We start from the raw sequence: 19,877 nt of genomic DNA on the forward strand, positions 1-19,877 counted from the left end.
CTGTTTAAGGTGCCTTAATATCTGCCTTGGATTGTTTTCACTATCTGACAATTTCATACAAATTTTGCTTTTCAAGTTATTTAGTGTCTAAATTTGTTGATATGTCAAACTTAGAAAATCATCAAAAGGTTAATTTATTTCAGTTTTGAAATTGGCCTCTGTCTCTTTAAGATGCCCCTGCTCTTTCTGACACACCATCTTTCAGCACAACACTGCTTCTCTGTTATGCTGTTTACAACCATTCTTACCGCCATTAGCCTGAGAGAAGTAGGTCATATGATCAGCTTAGCCACAAAATAGAGCTTGAAAATGTCAATTTTACAAAATAACTCCTTTTAAAACATTCAAATACTCTAAAAACTAATTTTCCATTTAAAACCAGATTTTGTTTTTTACATTTGAAAACTTTTCAGTATGTCAAAAAAAGCAAAAGTCTAAAAACAAAACATCAGGGGCAAATACTTTTCTCGCAGCGTTCAAGCATTTCACTTCCCTTAACTTTAAATTAATATTCTCGTTTGAGATGTTTTTTTGCGGACAAATCAAATTGCATTTACGTTCGTAAGCCCGTCGTTGCTGCCGAGAACCACGAAGAAACATTTAATAGTACGAAGTGACAGTCTTTGCGATACAATCAAAGAAAATTCTCTTTTTATTGACACTGTAAAACAACTGTCTGAAACTGAGACTTGGAGAAATTTATAAACACCTGAAAATTGCATATACAGATCAGTGTGAGAGATATTTACCATGAGCACGTCCCCGGGTCAGTTTTCAGCACAATATCACGCATGTTCAATTCTTTTGAAATATATCACAGGTTGATACTGCCTAACAAAAAAAAAAAAATCACTCTTAAAAAAAATATATATAAATAAAAAGCCATTTTGGAACAGCTGGTCGTATTGCAGACTGGTGGAGAGAAAGATCTATCGTCAGGCGGAATATTTGGGATTTTGGGCGTCTAAATCTCATCACAGCAAAAATGAAAACAAATACCAACGTCCCCCGCAATGCACATCTCATTAAAATACTATACATGTATACAGAATCATCGTCATTTTCTCCCTGCAATATCCATCACATCTAATTTATTAAGCACTAACTTATCATTATGTCTTAATATCGCTCTGACTTTGCACTTTGCAGCGCATTCAGAGGTCGGGTTAAGTCGAAAAGCATCGCCTGGTTTATTCTGCACAAGACAAAAAAAAAAAAAGGGGGGGGGGGGGGGGGGGGGAGCAAAGATCCAAAAACAAACAAGAGGACGTCCCTTTGTGTTCAAAGCCGCTCTTAAGGTGCGACCATTTAGCCGTTCCGAGGCAATACCCCACAGCCGAGCCAACCTCGTGATCGATAACATCCAGCATTGAATTAAAAGGGTCACAGTTCGTCTGAGCTTCCGAACTCCCAGCAGCCTCCGTTTCGGGGGTGGCCTCGTCATCGCGTCCTTCATCTCTTCTCTTCCCTCTCCCGCTCCTCCTCCAGCGGGTGGGTTTGTCTGTGCTCCCACATGCGCACCGCTCCGTCCCACTGTGGACACAATTTCAAAAACACGATTTAATACGAAGTCCAAAGTTTGGTTTTTGTGGGTTTCATTTTTTTTTTTTTTTTTTTTTTGACACATATGTTGTCAACTTGCTTGCTGTATTTTAGGACATTTACAGGTTACTAAATTCTGGTTAGAATACTTAAATTCAAGACCATTTTACAAAGGGTCCAGTTTCTATGTATCTATATTAGCATTTCTAAAGTTTGGCTGCTAACTTTTAAAATGGCTTCCTTTAGATGTGATGCCTGTCTGCGTGCACAAGACTCACAGAGCTGCTGATGATTTTGTCATCGTAGGGGTGCCAGCTGACGTCCCTCACACACGCGTCATGACCCGACAACCTGGACACCACCATGCCAGTCAGGACGTCGTAGACTGGACACACACACACACGCACATGCATACAAGCAACTCGTCAGCCTCGTGAAGAGGAAGAGCGGCGTTTTTTTTTTTTTTTTCCACTGGAACGCCAAGAGGAACGAGGACTCACTGACGATTTTTCCCGTGGAGCAGCCGGAGTAGATGAACCTCTGCCCGGTGCTGAACTCCGGCGAGAAGCGGCAGCGGATGAGCGTGTGCAGAACGCCGTGGCCGCGGTAGGTCATCACCGAGGTGTCGCCGGTCAGTTTGTGTTTCTTCAGGGCTGCAAATCCAAAAGACGGATTTAAAAAATGTAAGCTTTAACGTAGGAAAACGCAGAATGCTTCCGACTTCCACGAGTCCTCACACAAGTGATCTGAATTTTCCATTTAAACTTATCAAGCTGCGCTCTTTCTCAATAAGGTATTTTCTTGCAAATGATTGCAAAAAAGTGAACTAATCTGAATAACTCGATTTAAAATCATATAATGAGGGATTCGTTACACTTGAAATCGCTTTTGCAACAACGCGTTTTGCTAGACAATAAATCGTCACAGTAATTATTGCGATAAACGATAATATCGTTGTTTTGATGCCATTTTTGAAGGCATAATATAAAGAAGATATAATAATGCAAGTTTCCCCTCTCAAGGGTCAATAAACTTTAATTTTGTAAAAAGAAAACAAAAACGTAACACTGGAATTGGAAGATATTTTAAATGTCCAAAATAAAACACAACAAACAAAAACAATGAATAAAATGAAAAAAAAAACAAAAACACACGCATCCAAAACCATAAAACATTGATTATGATGAATCTGTAAAGAAAACTGCACTTCAAAAAATATTTAATCATCACAATGGAGATGATCAAGCTCATTTTTATTCATAATGCAATTAATTGATTATTTGATTAATTGCGACAGGTTTGGGGTTTTGCCTCACAATCCTCTCAGGTCTGCAGTGACCTCTTGTTCTTTGTGCCCCTCCTTTAGCCAAACTTCTTCCTTCCACTCATCACTTGGCAGTAGCACTCTGGGAACACCCATCTTTTTATTCTTTTTAATTGGTCTAATTGAATTTTCAGTTTTCATCATCCAAATTAATAGAACTAAATGATTTAAATGCACAAGTCAGTTTGTTTTTTTTTTTTTGTGCTGAATTACTACATTTGACTAACTTTTAGACGACATTCTAATTTACTAAAGTGCGCCCCCTCAGCCCCGCCCTCACCTCTCTGGGGAACCTGCTGCCAGCGGTAGTCCCAGTTTTGTTGAGTGACTGCCAGGCGGGAGGCAGCCAAACCCTCTTTGGGTGAGAATTTCCGGACGTCCCACAGCTTGATGGACTGGTCCTTCGAGTTGCTAATGAGATAGCGAGCGTCGCCCTGACACACAAAACGCAACCAAGAGTCGAGGCGCATAAGCTGAACATCAGAAACAGCTCAGCTTTTTTGATGACGGGCCGACGGACCAGCAGTGCCACCCACCTTGCTGTGGATGAAGGTGACGCCGTCTCTGTGGCCGGCCAGCTGTCCGACGGGCTGCGGCCTGTCCTCTCGCAGCGTCCGTCTGTCCCACACCTTGCACAGAGCGTCGTCGCTGCCAGAAAAGAGCAGCTGGGATGAGCTGTCGGCGAACGCCACCGCGTTCACGTCGTCCTCGTGGGCATCGATCTGAGGAAGGGTGGGGGGGGAAAGAGAGGGCTGGTTATCGTGGGCGAACACGAAGCGCCGACACAGCGACAGAGATAGAAGTGGGGACGGACTCAGACGGTGATGGAGCAGATGGTGGGAGTCACCTACTGACTGCTCCGCAGAGCGAAGCTGAGGGGTGGGGGTGAGGGAGTTTGGTTCTTATCCTGAGCTGCACTCTGTGGAGCAGCGTGACTAGTCACTGGAGAAAAGTCTGACACTGCGGGAGACTTCGGTTGACAGATGATCACAGAAAGCGCATTCTCTGTGCCAGCGTTGTACATCTGGAGTAGACGTTACGCGTTCGTGCCATTCTTCTTCGCAAAATAGATTAAGCTCAGTCAGAAGAGATGCAGAGCAGCAATATTTAAAGATGGAGTATGTAACTTTTATAGACAATATGTTTTGTTTTGTTTTTTTACATATTTGTTAAAACTGTCAATATGTCCTTTCATTATAATACGAGACAGATAATGTGTGAAAAACAACAACAACAAAAAACAAGGTCCTCTGGCTTCTCCTTACGGTCAACTGTTCTCACTAAGAAACAACAAATCAGAGCAAGGGGGAGGGTCTTAATGCTGTCAATCACCAACGCCTATGTGCTGTGGCTAGCTAGTTAGCACAGCCGTCAATGATGGAGGATAAACAGTTTTCCTGGAATGGCAAGTTGTTTCTCCACTCGTAGCACATTAAGCCGAGTGTACATTGATTGACAGCACTAAGACCCTCCCCCTGGCTCTGATTGGTTGTTTCTGACTGGGAGCCGTGCGTTTCTCCAGATGGCAATAGGACCAAAAGGAGAAGCCAGAGTTTATCTGTCTCCAATTATAAAGTCAGGAGAAAGTGACGTTCGCCATTGGATTTAAGCTTGAAACTATTATTATTATTATTATTAATAATAATAATAATAATAATTAGAGTATTTTGATGTAATAACAAGAATATGCTTTGATCTAATCCATTCCATTGTAGCTCCTTTAACAGGTTTTCCTCCAGGATCGTCCAGTATTTAGCTCCACCCATCATCCCATAAACCCCGTTTCCCCAACCAACAACACATCCCCACAGGATGATACTTTCACTACCACATTTCACAAAGCTGATGGTGAAATCAGTCCTTCCTATGTGCAACGTTTGGAATAGATGCTCACGTCCGACTTCACCCGAAATGAGAAACAAGCACGCCGACCTTCACTCACCTTCAATGTTCGCTTATTCTGCTCGAGATCAAAAACGTAAAGGCAGCCGTCGTTTGCTCTGAAAACACAAGACGGGGAAACACTGAATACATTCTCGCTCCAGACTTCCAGGCTATTTACATCCTTCCTTATTAACTGGTGAAGTAAGCAGCAGGCGCTCCCTCAAGACAAGCAGCTGCAACAATGGATTCAATTTTTCTTAAAAGAGCTCTCAACGCTGTCTGTCCGTTACTGCTTTGACGCGTGACAGCGAGTTGGACTCACCCGCCCAGAATCTCTTTGCCATCTGTTGACGCAGCCAGCGAGAACACGCAGAACCTCCTCTCATCTGGACTGCAGAGCACACACACACACACACACACACACACACACACACACACACACACACACAAACACACGTTATTATCGCAAAGCAGTGAACCCCAACCACGCAGCCTACCAAGTGACATTGCACAACAAAAAAAATTTGTTTTAATTAAAAAAAACAGCGAATGAATGATCTCTGCGTTGGACAGAGGGACACAGACACACACGGAGAGGAAGGACAGGACGGATGACGGGGCAACAGCTGCTGACGGCGTCATTCATCCGGGTGGAAATGAAGGGGAAGCTAAAGGAGGCCAGGCGGGTAAGGAGTGATAGATTACCTGCTTCGTAATGTTATAAGTTACTATGAGGGGAAACACTAACTTGAGGTCCAGGGCGGTGTGGTTTTCACTGTCTCCATCTATACTGCACAAATGAACTGTGGGGGAGACAGAGACAGAAAGGGAGAACGTGAGAACCAAACGTTCCTTATCGCGCCAGTTGAATAAAAGATTTCGGGATATGCATGGGATAGCTATCGGTAGCTCGTAGTGAGGTTTATACAAGAAAAAACAAGTTTTTGCATTTTCCTGAGTGTACCACTCACCCTAACTTATTCGTTTACTAAAAAGACAAATTTGGATGTTTGGAAAAAAAAAAAGGTCATTGTATGAAAACCGTACTTTATTGGCATCTATGCTATGACTTTTGCTTAAAGCTACAGCATAATAATATGCGTTTTTACACATTTATTAATTCTGTCATTACAAAATAATATGAGACCAATAATATAGGAAAAAGAAAGTCCGGCCATCTGCAGAAATACACAGTCGGATCAGAAACAACCAATCAGAGTCAAGAGGAGGGTCTTAGCGCTATCAATCATGCTGATGCTCACATCCGCCACCTTGCTCTGTGCTACACTACAGCTCCTTCCCCACAGCGGAGCCTGCCAAGGCTAGGCTAGTTAGCATGGCCACCGATGACGGCGGATTAGAAAGTTTTCCTGGAACGGTAAGCACAGCTGCAACTTGTACAAGAGATTGGTTGACAGCGCTATGACCCTCCTCCTCGCTCTGATTGGTTGCTTCTGACTCAGCCGTGTTTTTCTGCAGATGGCAGTAGGACCACAGGGACACGGTGAAAAAGCTTGATTTTTTTTTACCCCCCACAGATTATCGGTTTCATACTGTCATGACATAGTGACACTTTTAATAAATATGTCAAAATATTTTTTTTTTTTCAAGAAGTTACCTAACGTAGCTTTAGGTTTGGGTTTCAGAATCAAAAAGCTAATAAACATATGTTGTACAAATAATGAATATTTCATATTATTTTGGTGGCAGAAGGAATAAATGTTACTTTCGTGTTTTAAATCAAATCAGTTAGATCCACATTTATATTCTGATGACTTAATTATTTGAATGACTAATGATTATTTTTATTTAAGGAGAAGCGGCAAAAGCAAATGAGGTGGATTAGCGGGAATTGCACGCTTTCACATTGACAACTGATGTGGAATATCGTCCGAGCTGCCCCGTAAAGTGAAACGTTCGCCCTTAGCAACGGCACTTTGAAGTTCTGCAGCAGGAAGACGGATGAGGAAAGCAGAGGAATGGGACGAGTCATGATCCGAACAACATCATCTGTAAAACATGTGTGAGCATCAGAACTTCAAACAGCTCTCGGTTATTAGTAAAATCTGTTTTACAGCAACTGCTCTGCTAAGAAACAGCACTTTGCCTCTCTGCATTAAATCTAAACAATTAATGACTCACAACAAGAACAGAATCGCATTTTTCCGAGCTGCTCTTTTATGTGCAGCTTAAAGGGAAATCAAAACCGACAACAATCAGTAAACCCGACGCTTCGCCAAAAACCGCATCTCAGAAATTGGCAAGAAAACTCCGACCGACGTGGGAAAAAAACGCGCCAACACCAGACATGTTGACCAAACTTGGGAAATACATTCCCTGTTGTAACAGTGTTTCATTTCTCATTTTACATTAAACACCCTGAAATTGTGCGTAGCAAAACTGTCTTACTGGTTTGGAGCTAGATACATTTTAAATTCGTCTCCCGTTTGTCTCGACATGCATTTGTGGTCATTAAAAACAGCTAGCCTTACTGTAATCAGACCAGCTGGAGTAGAGCACATTGCGAGCATCCGGAGTGAAGCAGACGTCCAGCACGCTCCAGCCCACGTCACGCGCCTTCACTGTCCGCTGCAGGTGGAAGCGCCCCCTGGTGGTGTCGTACAGGCGGATATTCTGGTCTACAAGACAAACAGCATATATTTGCACTGCTAAAACTCAAATATTTCCAGGTTTTAGTATAGAAAATGACACATTACTTTTATATTGCTATTTATTATTATTATTATTATTATTATTATTGCTATAGTTTGCTGGAATTTTGGCCCATTCCTCCTGAATGAACTGGTGTATCTGAGTCGGGTTTGTAGGCCGCCTCACTCGCACACAAAACTTTCTTTGAGATCGAGATGAAGATTTTGCGATGGCCACTCCAAAACATTGACTTTGTCGTCTTTTAGCCATCTTTTAAATTAATTTGGCAGTATCCTATAAGAGTCGCAATCCATTTGCGTCACCCAGCTTTAACTTTCTGGATGATATCTTGACGTTTTGCTTCAGTATTCTTAATCTCTTTTGGGAAGTGCAGATTAACGAATGCGTACATTCAAGTGTCTTTGCTTGCTGCCAAGCAAAGACACTTGACGTAAAAACTGGCTAATTCGTTCTTCGCTCTGCGCTCAGGGACCTTTAGGTCCCAATTATATTTAAAAGATAAAAGATTCAGGACCCCAGTCGAGCTTTACCGCCAGTATTAGGCTCCTTCTTCAGTGCCTGCAGCAGCACATCAACAATGAGCTTTTTAATGAGGAAAACAAATAAAATCAAATGACTAGGGAGGAAGGTGGCAGCTGTGTTGTTTACTTCCAAAATAGCAACCTAATAAAAACAGAAGTATGCACTAAATGAGAAATTGGGGGGGGGGCAAAAAAAAGACTTTTAAACAAGAACTGCAAATGATTCCAGGATCATTTCCTCTGGGTTCTCATGTCAGAAGCCGTATTGTTTACCTTGGCAGGCGGAGAGGAACATGTTGCCCTCCTCACTGTACACTCCACAAAAAGCTTTCTGCAGGTAAGTATCCTTGTGGGACACGTAGTTTGGCAGAAAACTGCAAGGAAGAAAATAGGGTCAGAAAAATCCTCATTGTGTCCAGTGCATAAATATCAAATTATAGTTTATATATACATATATGTATATATATATATATATATATATATATATATATATATATATATATATATATATATATATATATATATATATATTTTACCAATTTTCATTGTCTTTTGTTGAGGGGGGAGGGATATACTCACTGTGTGCGGATACGGCTGCACTCTCCATGGGAAAAACTGGAGCCTCTACATCTGCCTTGTTCTCTCTGGGCATAAAACAGTTAATAAACAATTACTACCTGACAAACACACACACACACACAACATGTATTTATATCATTTATATATTTATATAAATATAAACATACATTTATAATCATGTTTAAAATAAAACAAGTTGAACTAAAGCAGATATTTTGCCATGTTTTTTTCGGGGTCAGACCTCTGTGAGCATGTGGGTGAAACTGTGTCGGCTTTTCAAGGCGGACGAGGCAGTAGCCAGGAGGATCTGCGTTCGGATCTCGCTGCGGTCCACTTCCTGTGTGTCGGGCTGGGAGTCCACTGGACAGAAAGAAATGCAGTCGAATAAGCAGAAAATTCCGGAACTGTCTTCTTTTAAAACATACAAATCAGCGTATTTGTACCTTCCTATAGTGTTCAAAAACTTTCTACTCAGGGGTCAACGTGATTTTACATGAGTACTAAAAAAAAAAAATTGTAGTTTTGAAAACGGGGACAACTGATTATGCAAGATCAAAACGAGAATTTGGCTGGCTCACACGGAGCTGCGTGAGGAGATTACCTGGCGGATTGTAGCGGTCGCCCAGCCGCCCGTCCCAGGCTCCGTCGCTGTCCTCATCGGAGTCAGAGTATGACTGGACCAGCTGCAGTCCAGTAGCTTCATGGCCATGGACCACTCTGACCTGGCCCCTGCACACAAAAAGGCAACATTAATCAACATCAAGGCAAAAATACTGAAGGGAATCTAAACCGATCCACGAAAAATAGAGTAATTCATACAAATTATGTTGTATATATATTTTATTGCTTTCCTTTGTTAAAAAGGTGAACAATGAGGCGCTCAAAAAGTAGATAAGTGCAAAAAAGTCACACTTACTCATTTTGAGGTGACGATAATGCATATTACCTTGAAATATTTCACTTTTTGTCACATGTTTCGTGCTAGACCAAAAATAGAGTAAAGCAGTATTGTCAAGTGGAAGGATATCAGTTTATGTAACAATAATATCGCAAAACGACTGGCCACAGCGCAATCGCTTTTGGCTGATATGCTCCAGATGTCATGAGTGCGTACAAATGTAACCTTCAGTCTACCGGAGTCTCACTCCGGCAGACAATGCCAAGGAGCGCAAAGGTCCCAGAGGTTCCTGGAAGCACGCACGGAGAACAAAAGAGGAGTGAGGAGAACGCTGGATTCATCACAGCAGAACTTACATCCACTGTAAATGTTTTATTTTACTTTATTTATTTTTAGGTCCAGCTTGCGGTTTCACACCTCTAGGAAAAGGTGCTCCACTCACATCAGATCAAATTACTTTTTTGCTATAGAGGGGAAAACACCACCTGGGAAAGAAAACTGTTAGCGCACAATATCAGTGGCAAAGTGGTAGTGGCAGCATCATGACGTGGGAATATTTTTACTTCTTGTTTGTAAGGAAAACAAACAAACAAAAGAAAAGCTCAAAACCCCGTTTCATTTGACGTAGCTTTATCAGTTTTAAAACTTTCTTTATCTCTTTACTTCTAGAGAAAGTAAAGTTTAACTGAGGAGGTAGAAGGGTTTTTTTTTTTTTGAGGGACTAAATCCAAACAAGCATATCAGCAAAGGAGTCAACAAGTATAAAATTACTATTTTGCGATTCAATTACAGCCATTAAATTAAATTAGCAGTGGTGCGAAGCCATGCCTTGTGTGAACAAGCCAGTAGTTTTACATTCTAGAACGGGATTTAATTACAAATTCTTTTGTAACGTTCAGTCAGAATGTAGGTTATCGCGACCCGCGCCACAAACGAGCTCGGAAGGAACGCTGCTACTTCAACATTCAACGGTTTCTTCATCTTTTAACGTCTTACTTTATTCGCTCCCCCGCACCGCCTCAAAATTCTGACTTTTCTCTTAACATTTCAACTTTAAGCTTGAAATGAAGTTCACACTATAATCTCAGTCTTTCAACTTTATTCTGTAGTGGAAAAAACCAAAACAAACAAACAAACGCAAATTTGAAACCCTTCAAGTGACCCCTAATACTGCTTTGTAAATGGCAGAAAACGGGTGGTTTTTCATGGGCCCTAAACTAAGAAAACAAAATACAGATAAAATGCAATTAAGACTAAAAACCCATAAACGTCATACTGATTTATTACCTCGTGACGTTACAGGAATGAGCTGGTGTGATTATCGATTAGACTGTCTGCTTCCATGCACTTACTCTGTGAGGTTGTTCGATGTGTGTGCGTCTGTGACCTGGGAGAACGTTCACACAGAAGATGTAGCAGATGTGAAAGCTCTATGATAACAGTCTCGTGAAAGTGACAGCCCTGCCATTCACAATTTAATTTATTGGGATTCTGTGGCTTCTCTGTCATCTTGACTCAGTTGACCTACATAACATAAGCCAACAGGAAGTAGGTCGTTTTAGTGCCCTTATGTGAGTTTACAGTTAGATTCCAGTAACGGAACGTCTTCGTGAGTTGTCCAATTATTCTTAGTGTCTTCATAAATGACCCACAATTTTTTTTTTTTTTTGTGTTGTTGTTGTATATAAATAAATTCCTGCCACATTTACCTTCTCAGTAGGTAAGCCAGCACTTCAGCTAGATCAACGTCCTCCTCGAAAGCGGACTGCCTGTCGCTCTGCTGCCTGTCAGCCGTCCTGCGGCCTCGGCTGCTGCTGCCGCTGCTGCTGCTGCTGCTGCTGTTGCTCTGGTTCTGGTTCTGGTTCGGTTCTGCTGCTTCAGACTGGTCTGCTGGGTTGCCACTGGAAGAGCCCCTTCCACAAGACATCCCAGAACTGGACTGCGAGCCCATAGACCGGGAGGGCCTGGCAGAGACAGAGAGTTAGGAGACATTTTTGGGGGGGTCGTGGGGGTCAATTTCGGGTTTTAGTTTTGCAGAGGTCAGGTGAAGAACACCGTGTTTATTAGGAGGAAATTATATATATATAAAAAGATGCGTTAGGTAATGTCAGGCTGCATCTAAAGCAGTCACTTTGACAAGTTACTTGATTACTTTTGACTTCTTAAACCCAAACTACCTACAGTTTGTGGTTCGCCACATAAAATCTACCGTCACATGTATCCTGTGTGTATGTGCTGCAGAAAACGATGCAGATTTGGAAGAGTTAGCTAAAGTTGCTAACGATAACATTAGCTACCGATGGGCAGTCCTCTTGACAGCTCGTCGGTCCAACTCCTGCTGGTTCCGGCGGGGGCTTGTCCGCTAGCTGGGTCCGGATTTTCAGCCCGGTCGACCACGCAGTGCTGGGCTTTGACAGCAGCACGGTGTTTGATCAGTGGGCAAGCTGGGCCACTCCGTCAATCGCCATGTTGTTTACAAAAGTGTGAAAAAACCCTGCGCGTCACGTGACCAGCTGTCGTCACATAACCCGAGAGCCCAAAGAACTTTTACACCTCGCCGATGTGTCACCGGGATAACACGAATATTAGGAATCAGAGCAACACTTGTTACAAACAACACGTCTGACTTTATTACCAACAGATAGTGAATTTCTCTCCAAATTATATTTGTCTCTACAACCTTTACTGAGCTTCATGACAGACGGACACAAAGTTACTAAAAATAATAATAGACATTATTATTAACGATTATTATTATTATTATTAGTAGTAGTATAGTAATTATTATTGCTTAGCTATTAATATTAATGTTATTACTATTATATTTATTTATTTTTATATTATAATAGTATTATAAATAAATACAAATTATTTTTATTACTATTATTGTTATTATATAGTAATTATTATTATTGCTATTAGTTATTATTAATGTTATTACTGTTGTATATAATATTTATTATTATAATATGAAAAATATTATTATAACTAAATAATAATCCTAATGATAATAAACATTATTATTATTATTATTATTATTATTATTAACAATAACACTGTCATTATTGTTAATAATAATAATAATAACAATAATAATGATAAATATAGAAAGAAAACAATATAATGTTTTGAAAAGGTTTTTCAAATAAATCCTGAAGAGTGTGGCATGTATTTGGGCTTTTACATGAGCCAGTAACGTGGACAGCCAATCCAGAATAGCAATTCATTTTCTTTGGCGCTGTTTGTGTGTTCCCTCAATAACAGAAATATCAGCCAGTAGAAGATATAGCTTTTGTTTCCGCACAACGTCAGTTTCCGTTATGCATTTATTCAAATATATTTAGTTTTTGAGCTATTAGAAGGGGAAATTATTTGCATTTTCAGAGGGAGTCTCAAGTAGCATTCCCAGATTTCAGCTCTTCCCAGGTGGTGGTGGTCCCCTACCCTCACACATACGGGGTGTGCACGCTATTCTGTTGCTCCCCTGTTGTACTTACAGCGCAAGACTTTGAAGTACATCCTGGATTTTCAAGTCTTTTACAGCCTCTTAAAATCTTCCAGGCGTCTCACAATTGAGCAGCTTCCCTTTAAACATTCAATACAAGCATTCCCACAGCCTTACGGTGAGTTCAAGGTGATGGACGGTGTCAGTTTTTTGCAGCGACAGTTACTTGCATGCATTGCAAAACGTTCACTTTTGGTCTCGGTACCTTCTTCCACATTTTTATCATCCTGCCTGTGGAAAACTGTAAAACTGTTCTTTTTATTGCTGTCCTGTTTCCAGTCCTCAGCCAAAACCACATTTGTGGAGTAAGTTCAGTTCTTAAGTTCTCTTGTCAACAGAATCTCTCATCTGAACTGTGGATATACTTTTTTCCCCCCCCCCAGTTTTTTTCCCATCACTTTATGATGACTTTGCAACCTCTTGGCTGCTTCTCTAAATGCATAAATTAAGAAAGATAAACCATTAGGTCTTCCTTGTTATCTTCATGGTGTTTTTGGAGGTAAATTTAAGATATTATGCAAATGACCATTCAGCGACCCCTCTCAAAACAGGCATAATCTAATAAAGACCGACAGTTAAGAATAAACAGGTCAGGAGCTAACATTAAGTATATACAATAACATTTGGGCTGGTTTTAAGGGTGAATACAGGCTAATCAACGAGGGACTCCAGTCCAGAAGACACTGAATTTCTGGAGGAAGACATTAAACCTTCAAAGAGGATTTGGTGCGATTAAAAACAACACATTTGACTAAACTGGAAAGACCAGAATAGTTTTTTTTTAAAGAAGTTACTTTGCAGAATAGTTTTGTTCATGGGTATTACTTCAAAGCTGTGGGGGTGGTTTCACCAGCTGGATTCAAGTACTAGACCGCAAGGGCTCAAAACACCAAGTACTAGACCGCAAGGGCTACCACCCCAGGTTTTGGGGTGGTAGCTTTAAAAAACAACAACAACAACACAGAAATATCTGGGGTTTGCTTGTTAAGTAACCCAACAGTAAGAATTGCATCTCTCCAACTCTGACTCTCCTGTGAAGGTAAACACGTCAGGGTGTGACCGGCCTCTTGCTCATTGACGACGTCCAGCGTAGGCCCCATTAGTGGATAAATGGATTTTCATGTAGCTGTTTCCTTTCCCCCCCCCTTTCTTCTTCTTCAGTGACTGGGGATGTCTTAAGACTATTGTTTTTATTGTTTGCACTCCTTTGTGCTGCCATTTTAACCCCAGATACATGGAAATTATAGACTCAGACTGATAGACTTGTTAGGATCCATCCTAGGTTTTGCATTAATCCCCACCGGAGCTAGTTTAGACTAGCAGAAGCCGGTTTTATTCATCTTGTTTATTTAGCGCAAGGCTCCGTTCTCCAGAAGACTTTAATCCGGATTTAGTTTCTGTTTCAAAAGGATATTTTTGTCCAATAGTATCTGCGCCGGCATTAGGCCTCATCTTGACCTGATTTAAACCTCATCTGGGAAACATTGTTCCACTGGCTTTTTTTATTTTTATTTTTTTAAATAAAGTTTAATCGATAAAACGACATGTTACAAGTTCCACAGCTGTACCATGCTGAAGTTTATATATTGCAGAACATTAACTTAGATTAATGTGTTATTATTTTTCACGTGTTTGCTAAAACTTGGGCTTCCATGCAGTTACATCAAAAAAGTAAAAACCAGTCGGTAAAGTTGCGTACAAGGTCGATGGAAATAGGAAAAACTGCTGCATAAAACAGCTGCATAAAACGACTACATCACTGCTTTTTCCTTCCATTGTTTGTCTAATAGATGAAAGCTTGGATTATATACAGCGGCATTTACAAACAGAGCATGTGCAGCCTGCAAGAACAGATGGCTGTACTTTTGGTTTCGATTAGCTCCATAGCAGCCTTTCTGAAACCAACTGGACGTACTAGCCATGCTGCCAGCTAACATCCTGCCGTTCAGGTGAAAATAGAAAAAATGTGATGCTGTCTTGATGGTTCAGAATAACATCGTAAGACCATCTATGCGGGACACTTCTGGCTCATATTGGCCAGAACAGCAGTTGGCCACGGTTGGGGACTAGGCAGGTGGAAACCCATTGCTGACGAAAGACTAGCATTCTTCTTATACATATGTGGGCCAAAAAAGTTGAAAGTATTCACAGGCACCACGATTTGATTATTTTTAAAAGTAAAAAAAAAAAAAAAAAAATTAAACAGAAAAGTCAGATTTTGTAAATCATTGTAGATCCAAGCTGAAGTATAATTTAATGTGCTTATCATTTCTTTGTGATGACTTTGCAATCTTTTCAATTTACTGGTTTGTAAAATTTCTCCCAATTTTAAAAACATGTACACACCCAAGGCTAGTTTTGTCACTGGATGTTGTTGCAAGAAACAAACAAACAAAAAAAACAAAATAAAAATTATGGTTAGTAAAAAAACCCTGAAAAGATTACTTTTGTGTTGCACCTAGCATGTTTTCAGAAGATTTCAATCGATCTGATTCCTCTCTGAGAGGCCCCTCACATCAGTGAAAAAACGTCACGCTACAATGTTTCCTTTGAATTGTGTGCTGTATCAACTTCCTGCGCTGGTGACATTTGGTCACAAATTTGTGACATTTCTCAGCTGTGGTCGCGGGCTGCTCAAAACCATTCAGCCGCCGCAAATGGTCTCCGGGCCGCTCTTTCGACACCTCCGCTCTACTTCATCAAAATTCTCCAGACAAGAGAAATGCAAGTTTGCGTCATCACACAGCAAAATTGTAATAAGTGTGAAGTGACCATTTTTTTTGTTATACCCTCAACTTTGTTATACTGAACTCTTAACTGGACTGCACTCAAAAACTGGTCTCCACTTTATACCTTGCACATGTACAGAGCTAAATAACTTCTATTTTACTGTCAGTCCTGCACTTTACATTTTATATTTAGATTTATATTCATATTTTATACTGTATTTTATTTTATTCTGGAGTAACCTCACAACATTGGAAGCTCAAAACACTGTCCTGAGTCGTATGCAACGAAATTTCGTTCTGTATACACCCTGTGCATGCAAAATGACAATAAAGTCAGTCTAAGTCTAAGTCTACCAAAGTTTCTTTTATTATTTAATAAGAGTCTTGACGAAGAATTCTCCCACTAAACATGTTTGGTTTCTTTTTGACAATTTGCACATTATCTGTAAACTTAATATTGACTTGTTAAAGCTTTGCTTTTACAACATTGGCGTATATATAAAGCCCTGCAACCCTTACTAAAAGACACGGGCGAGTGACTGAGCAGACGCCACAAAGGGAATTGTCTATTCGAACTTCATTATCAAGAGACTTCCTCCTTTACAAATTTGCTGCTTTGGTTAACCAAAAATAGCCATCAAGCATAATTATTGTTGTTCCCCCTAAATTATCTGTAACCATCATTGTAGTTTCTGTTCTCCTTCTCACTAAATGATTCAAGTACATGTCGCGCAGACGCCCTTCATCTGAAGATGGGGCAGTTATCGAGGTAAAACCTTTTAAAAAAAGATTTTAAAAAATGCTAAGATATTTTCAGAGCTACAGGTTTATTTGAGCAGTGCTGCATTGTTAATCCTAATCCTAACAGATAAGGTGTTTGCATGGTGTATTTCTTTGCGACTTTGGTTTAAAGTAGTGACTGCTTTTGATGTTCAATTAGTGCACATGGCAGCAAACGTGATTTGGTGAAACCCTGTTTGAGTGGCACAGTGAGTAGCCTTTAATTTGAGTACGTGTATGCACTGGGGTGGCATTAAGAAATTATTTGAGCAAAATCAGAGGCGACACATCTAAGAATTCTTACAAACTTGTTACTGCAGCCTTTATGTAATTTATATTACAAGTTAAGCTTTGTTTCTTTGGTGTATAAGTTCAAACACACAGAGGCCAAGTTTTTTTCTTGCACTCCTCAAAATGGGAATGACAAAGAAACATGTGATTGAGATAAGGGTTGATCTTCAAAAGTCTCTGAATTTTGACAAGACGGCAGATCCTCATCTAAATGCGTTGACACATACAGTCAAATATCTAAAAGATTTAAGACAAGCGGAACATCTCCATAATGACCATAAGTTGAGATCTTCTTACAAACTGATTATTTAGGTAAAATATCAGAAAATACCATCAAAGGACTATTTGACTTTTTGTCAAAAAACAAAAACAATCCCTCCACATGGATCTGACGTGAATGAAAGAATGAATATTTGCAGTAAAGTTTGGCATTGTTGTTAGCAATAATGGCAAATCTGTGATGCTTTCTCTTCTAAAGGCTCAGAGAACTTTATTACTTCATGGTATCAAGAACACTTAAGAAAATCCCCTGCTTTTGACTAATAATGTGATATTTTAGAAGTCCTTAAAAGCCCTTTGCTATTTTTAGGTTCTTTTGGCTTAAATTTGCCAGTGGTACAAATAATTGTAGAGGTTACTGTGAAAAAACAGCAATTTAGTAATGCTAACCAGATCAACTTTGTTTTTGGCTCCATAGCAACATGAATTATACAGCAGGCTGTTAGATGACAATAACATGAACGCAGCATTAAAGACATAAGAATGAGTTATTTAAGATATAATGTGCAATGTCAGCATACTGTTTGCATTGTTGCAGGAGTGCAGTGTTAGCCTGCTCTACATTAAGATGCAGTCAACAGTCCATAAGAGTGGGCGTGTCGTCTCCAACTGACAGACAAAAATAGATGACCCTTTTTGGATGAATGAATAGTTCACATAGTGCTGTGACTGGCAATGACATTTATATTAATATACATTCATCTGGAGCAACTGCAGTTTCATGACACTGAGAATCAGGTTCATTCTCGAGCATTTTTACAATTACCCAGAAACTGCATTTTGATACAATTCCCTCTGCTTATCCGATGACGACATTAGGTCTGTAAACTGTGACTAAGCACAGGGAGGAACTATTAGAATCAGTGGTAGTCGGCAGTATCTTTTCTACAAAACGTGCGCGCTCAGCAGTATTGCATATTGCTCTGGACGATATCTTTTAAGGTACACGGTCATTTTTCCTTCAACTCGCCTCTCCTGGTTCAGACCTGAGTGGGAAAAGAAAAAAAAAAAAAAAAACAGAGGAGAAAATCTTCACTAATCCAGAAAAGATAAAAAAATCATGTTACAGAAGTAAAGCAGAGAACGCAGTAGATAGCCTGATAGCTTTGGGCTCACCCAGCCTTTGAGCGGTGTGTCTGATCTTTTCCTGTGCAGACTGTATGTCTCCCCCCTCTGGAACAAGGACCTCTATCTCCCCCACATGGTAGCCAAAGTCAGCTTGGTCCAGATCTATCTTCACCCCATCCTCTCCTTTCAAAGTAAATGACCTCCGTGTTGTGGTAAACTCTGCGAAGCAGCACAGCTTCAACTTGCTCAGCCAGGAGTCGTCTTCATCAGAGGGGGGAACATCCGCATCGCAGTCCTCACGTGCGTCTTTAATCACCTCCTTCACTCTCTGGTAAATTTCAGGCAAATTCGTGATCTCCTTATATCGAGTACACAGAGACTGTTCTCTTCCTGTCTCCGCCGCGCCTTTGACCGGATCTATCGGACACTTGAGCTCCCAGGATTGTTTCCGTCTGCGCAGCCACACGTCTCTCAACGTCAGTTGAAAATCCGGGGTGTCAAAATACTGATCGTGAAACCGTTTCTGCCCGACACAATCTGCAGAAAGGAATATAAAGTTAGAAACCGACGGTTAAAACTAATTAAATTCAACTGAATATGTCTGGAATGGCTGCAGGTGCAAAAATCAAGAGTTGGGAAATTGTCAGTGAGCTCAGATAAAGCCTTTCTTATACTTGCCTCCGATGTCCTCTATCGCTTTCAGGGTGTCGGAGTCGAATAAAAACTTTTGTTCCACTTCCACGCTCATCTAAAGAAAATACAGCCACATCAGCCTAGAGATGGTTACAAATAAAGCCAAAGTGCTTTAAAGGACAGAACAACAACACAGCAATAAACAGATGGGTATTTTTTAATAGAGTATGCAATTTCTCCTTGTTTTTCCAGAACAAGCTAAAGTCGTGATGTGATTTCTACAGAATCGTCATGTTATTCATGGAGAAAGCTTTATCTGTGACTGTCACCAAGAGTCATTTTAAAACATCTGGTAATTTCATTTTTAAACTTTAAAGTTGTACCAATCTCAAGATATATATTCTCAAATAGTCAAGCTCTTCTGAAACAGATTTTGGTTAACAGCCAGAAAATGGTGCTTACCTCTAATGCACCTTTTCAAAGTGAATATCCAACTTTTTATATTTTATGATGGAGGTAAAGCAACATATATTGGTGCCCTGCAAAAGCACAAATGCACTTCATGTCATAATACACTAATGTATTTTACCAGTGTTATATTTTAAATACAAAATAGGTACCTTATTTAACTCTAATATACAATTAACTTTTTATTTAATTCAATAATATTTAAGAAAAATAATAATTTGAGCAAACCAGTCATAGTATTTAACTTAAAAGGTCAGCTAAACAAACAGACAAACAAACTTACGGTCCACCCTCTTTAGGAATGCAATCATTTTTGTGGAGTTAGTAATTGGTTAATAATTAAAATAAAACAAAACACCTGCCCTACGAACAGTCCGAATGTTGCTGGAAACATATGCCGTAAAATCTGCAAAAACAATGTGCAAAGCACAACAGAGGGACCACTGTTCTCACATACCTTCACAGTTGGCGACCTTTCAGGTGGCGACCATTTCGGGTTTTTCTGACTCAAAAACCGAGTTTTAAGGTAAGCCGGACCAGTAAGCTAAATCTACTTTTTGCTCAGGCGCATGCTGGGGCACCTATGGAGGTGTTCAGGATCGTCAGCGGCCGCCTCGTCGGTGCAGAGGCGCACAGATGGCGCAGTTTTAATCCCCACCGCTTCATAAATATTTATTCCGCACACTCGACTGGTTGATGTGCG

The 19,877-nt window shown here is 40.3% G+C and overlaps 2 protein-coding genes across 5 annotated transcripts; both read right to left on the reverse strand.

Annotated features, from left to right (window-relative positions):
* Nucleotides 1-629: 629 nt before the first annotated feature.
* Nucleotides 630-11,919, reverse strand: dcaf11 (ddb1 and cul4 associated factor 11). Its single transcript, XM_028004578.1, has 15 exons — nt 11,719-11,919; nt 11,131-11,385; nt 9,125-9,252; nt 8,765-8,883; nt 8,524-8,588; nt 8,218-8,318; nt 7,243-7,389; nt 5,499-5,553; nt 5,073-5,141; nt 4,809-4,866; nt 3,403-3,588; nt 3,147-3,300; nt 2,043-2,195; nt 1,821-1,927; nt 630-1,533 (listed from the first exon to the last, which is right to left on the reverse strand). Exons 2-15 carry the CDS (start codon nt 11,370-11,372, stop codon nt 1,453-1,455), a joined length of 1,665 nt encoding a protein of 554 aa, XP_027860379.1. The 5' UTR covers nt 11,373-11,385; nt 11,719-11,919; the 3' UTR covers nt 630-1,452.
* Nucleotides 11,920-16,465: 4,546 nt separating this feature from the next.
* thtpa (thiamine triphosphatase) lies at nt 16,466-19,795 on the reverse strand. 4 transcript variants are annotated; one of them, XM_028004600.1, is made up of 5 exons: nt 19,632-19,794; nt 19,169-19,245; nt 18,752-18,821; nt 18,122-18,610; nt 16,466-17,991 (listed from the first exon to the last, which is right to left on the reverse strand). In XM_028004600.1, the coding sequence occupies exons 3-5, from the start codon at nt 18,819-18,821 to the stop codon at nt 17,891-17,893; spliced, it is 660 nt and encodes a 219-aa protein (XP_027860401.1). In that variant the 5' UTR covers nt 19,169-19,245; nt 19,632-19,794; the 3' UTR covers nt 16,466-17,890. The 4 variants fall into 4 exon arrangements, with proteins under 4 accessions (XP_027860401.1, XP_027860402.1, XP_027860403.1 ...); XM_028004601.1 differs by having other exon boundaries at nt 19,169-19,250; nt 19,652-19,788; XM_028004602.1 differs by lacking the exon at nt 19,632-19,794 and adding an exon at nt 19,458-19,570.
* Between the last annotated feature and the right edge of the window lie 82 nt (nt 19,796-19,877).

The sequence above is a fragment of the Xiphophorus couchianus genome, chromosome 21 (genome assembly GCF_001444195.1).
Source record: "Xiphophorus couchianus chromosome 21, X_couchianus-1.0, whole genome shotgun sequence".
Taxonomy (NCBI): domain Eukaryota; kingdom Metazoa; phylum Chordata; class Actinopteri; order Cyprinodontiformes; family Poeciliidae; genus Xiphophorus; species Xiphophorus couchianus.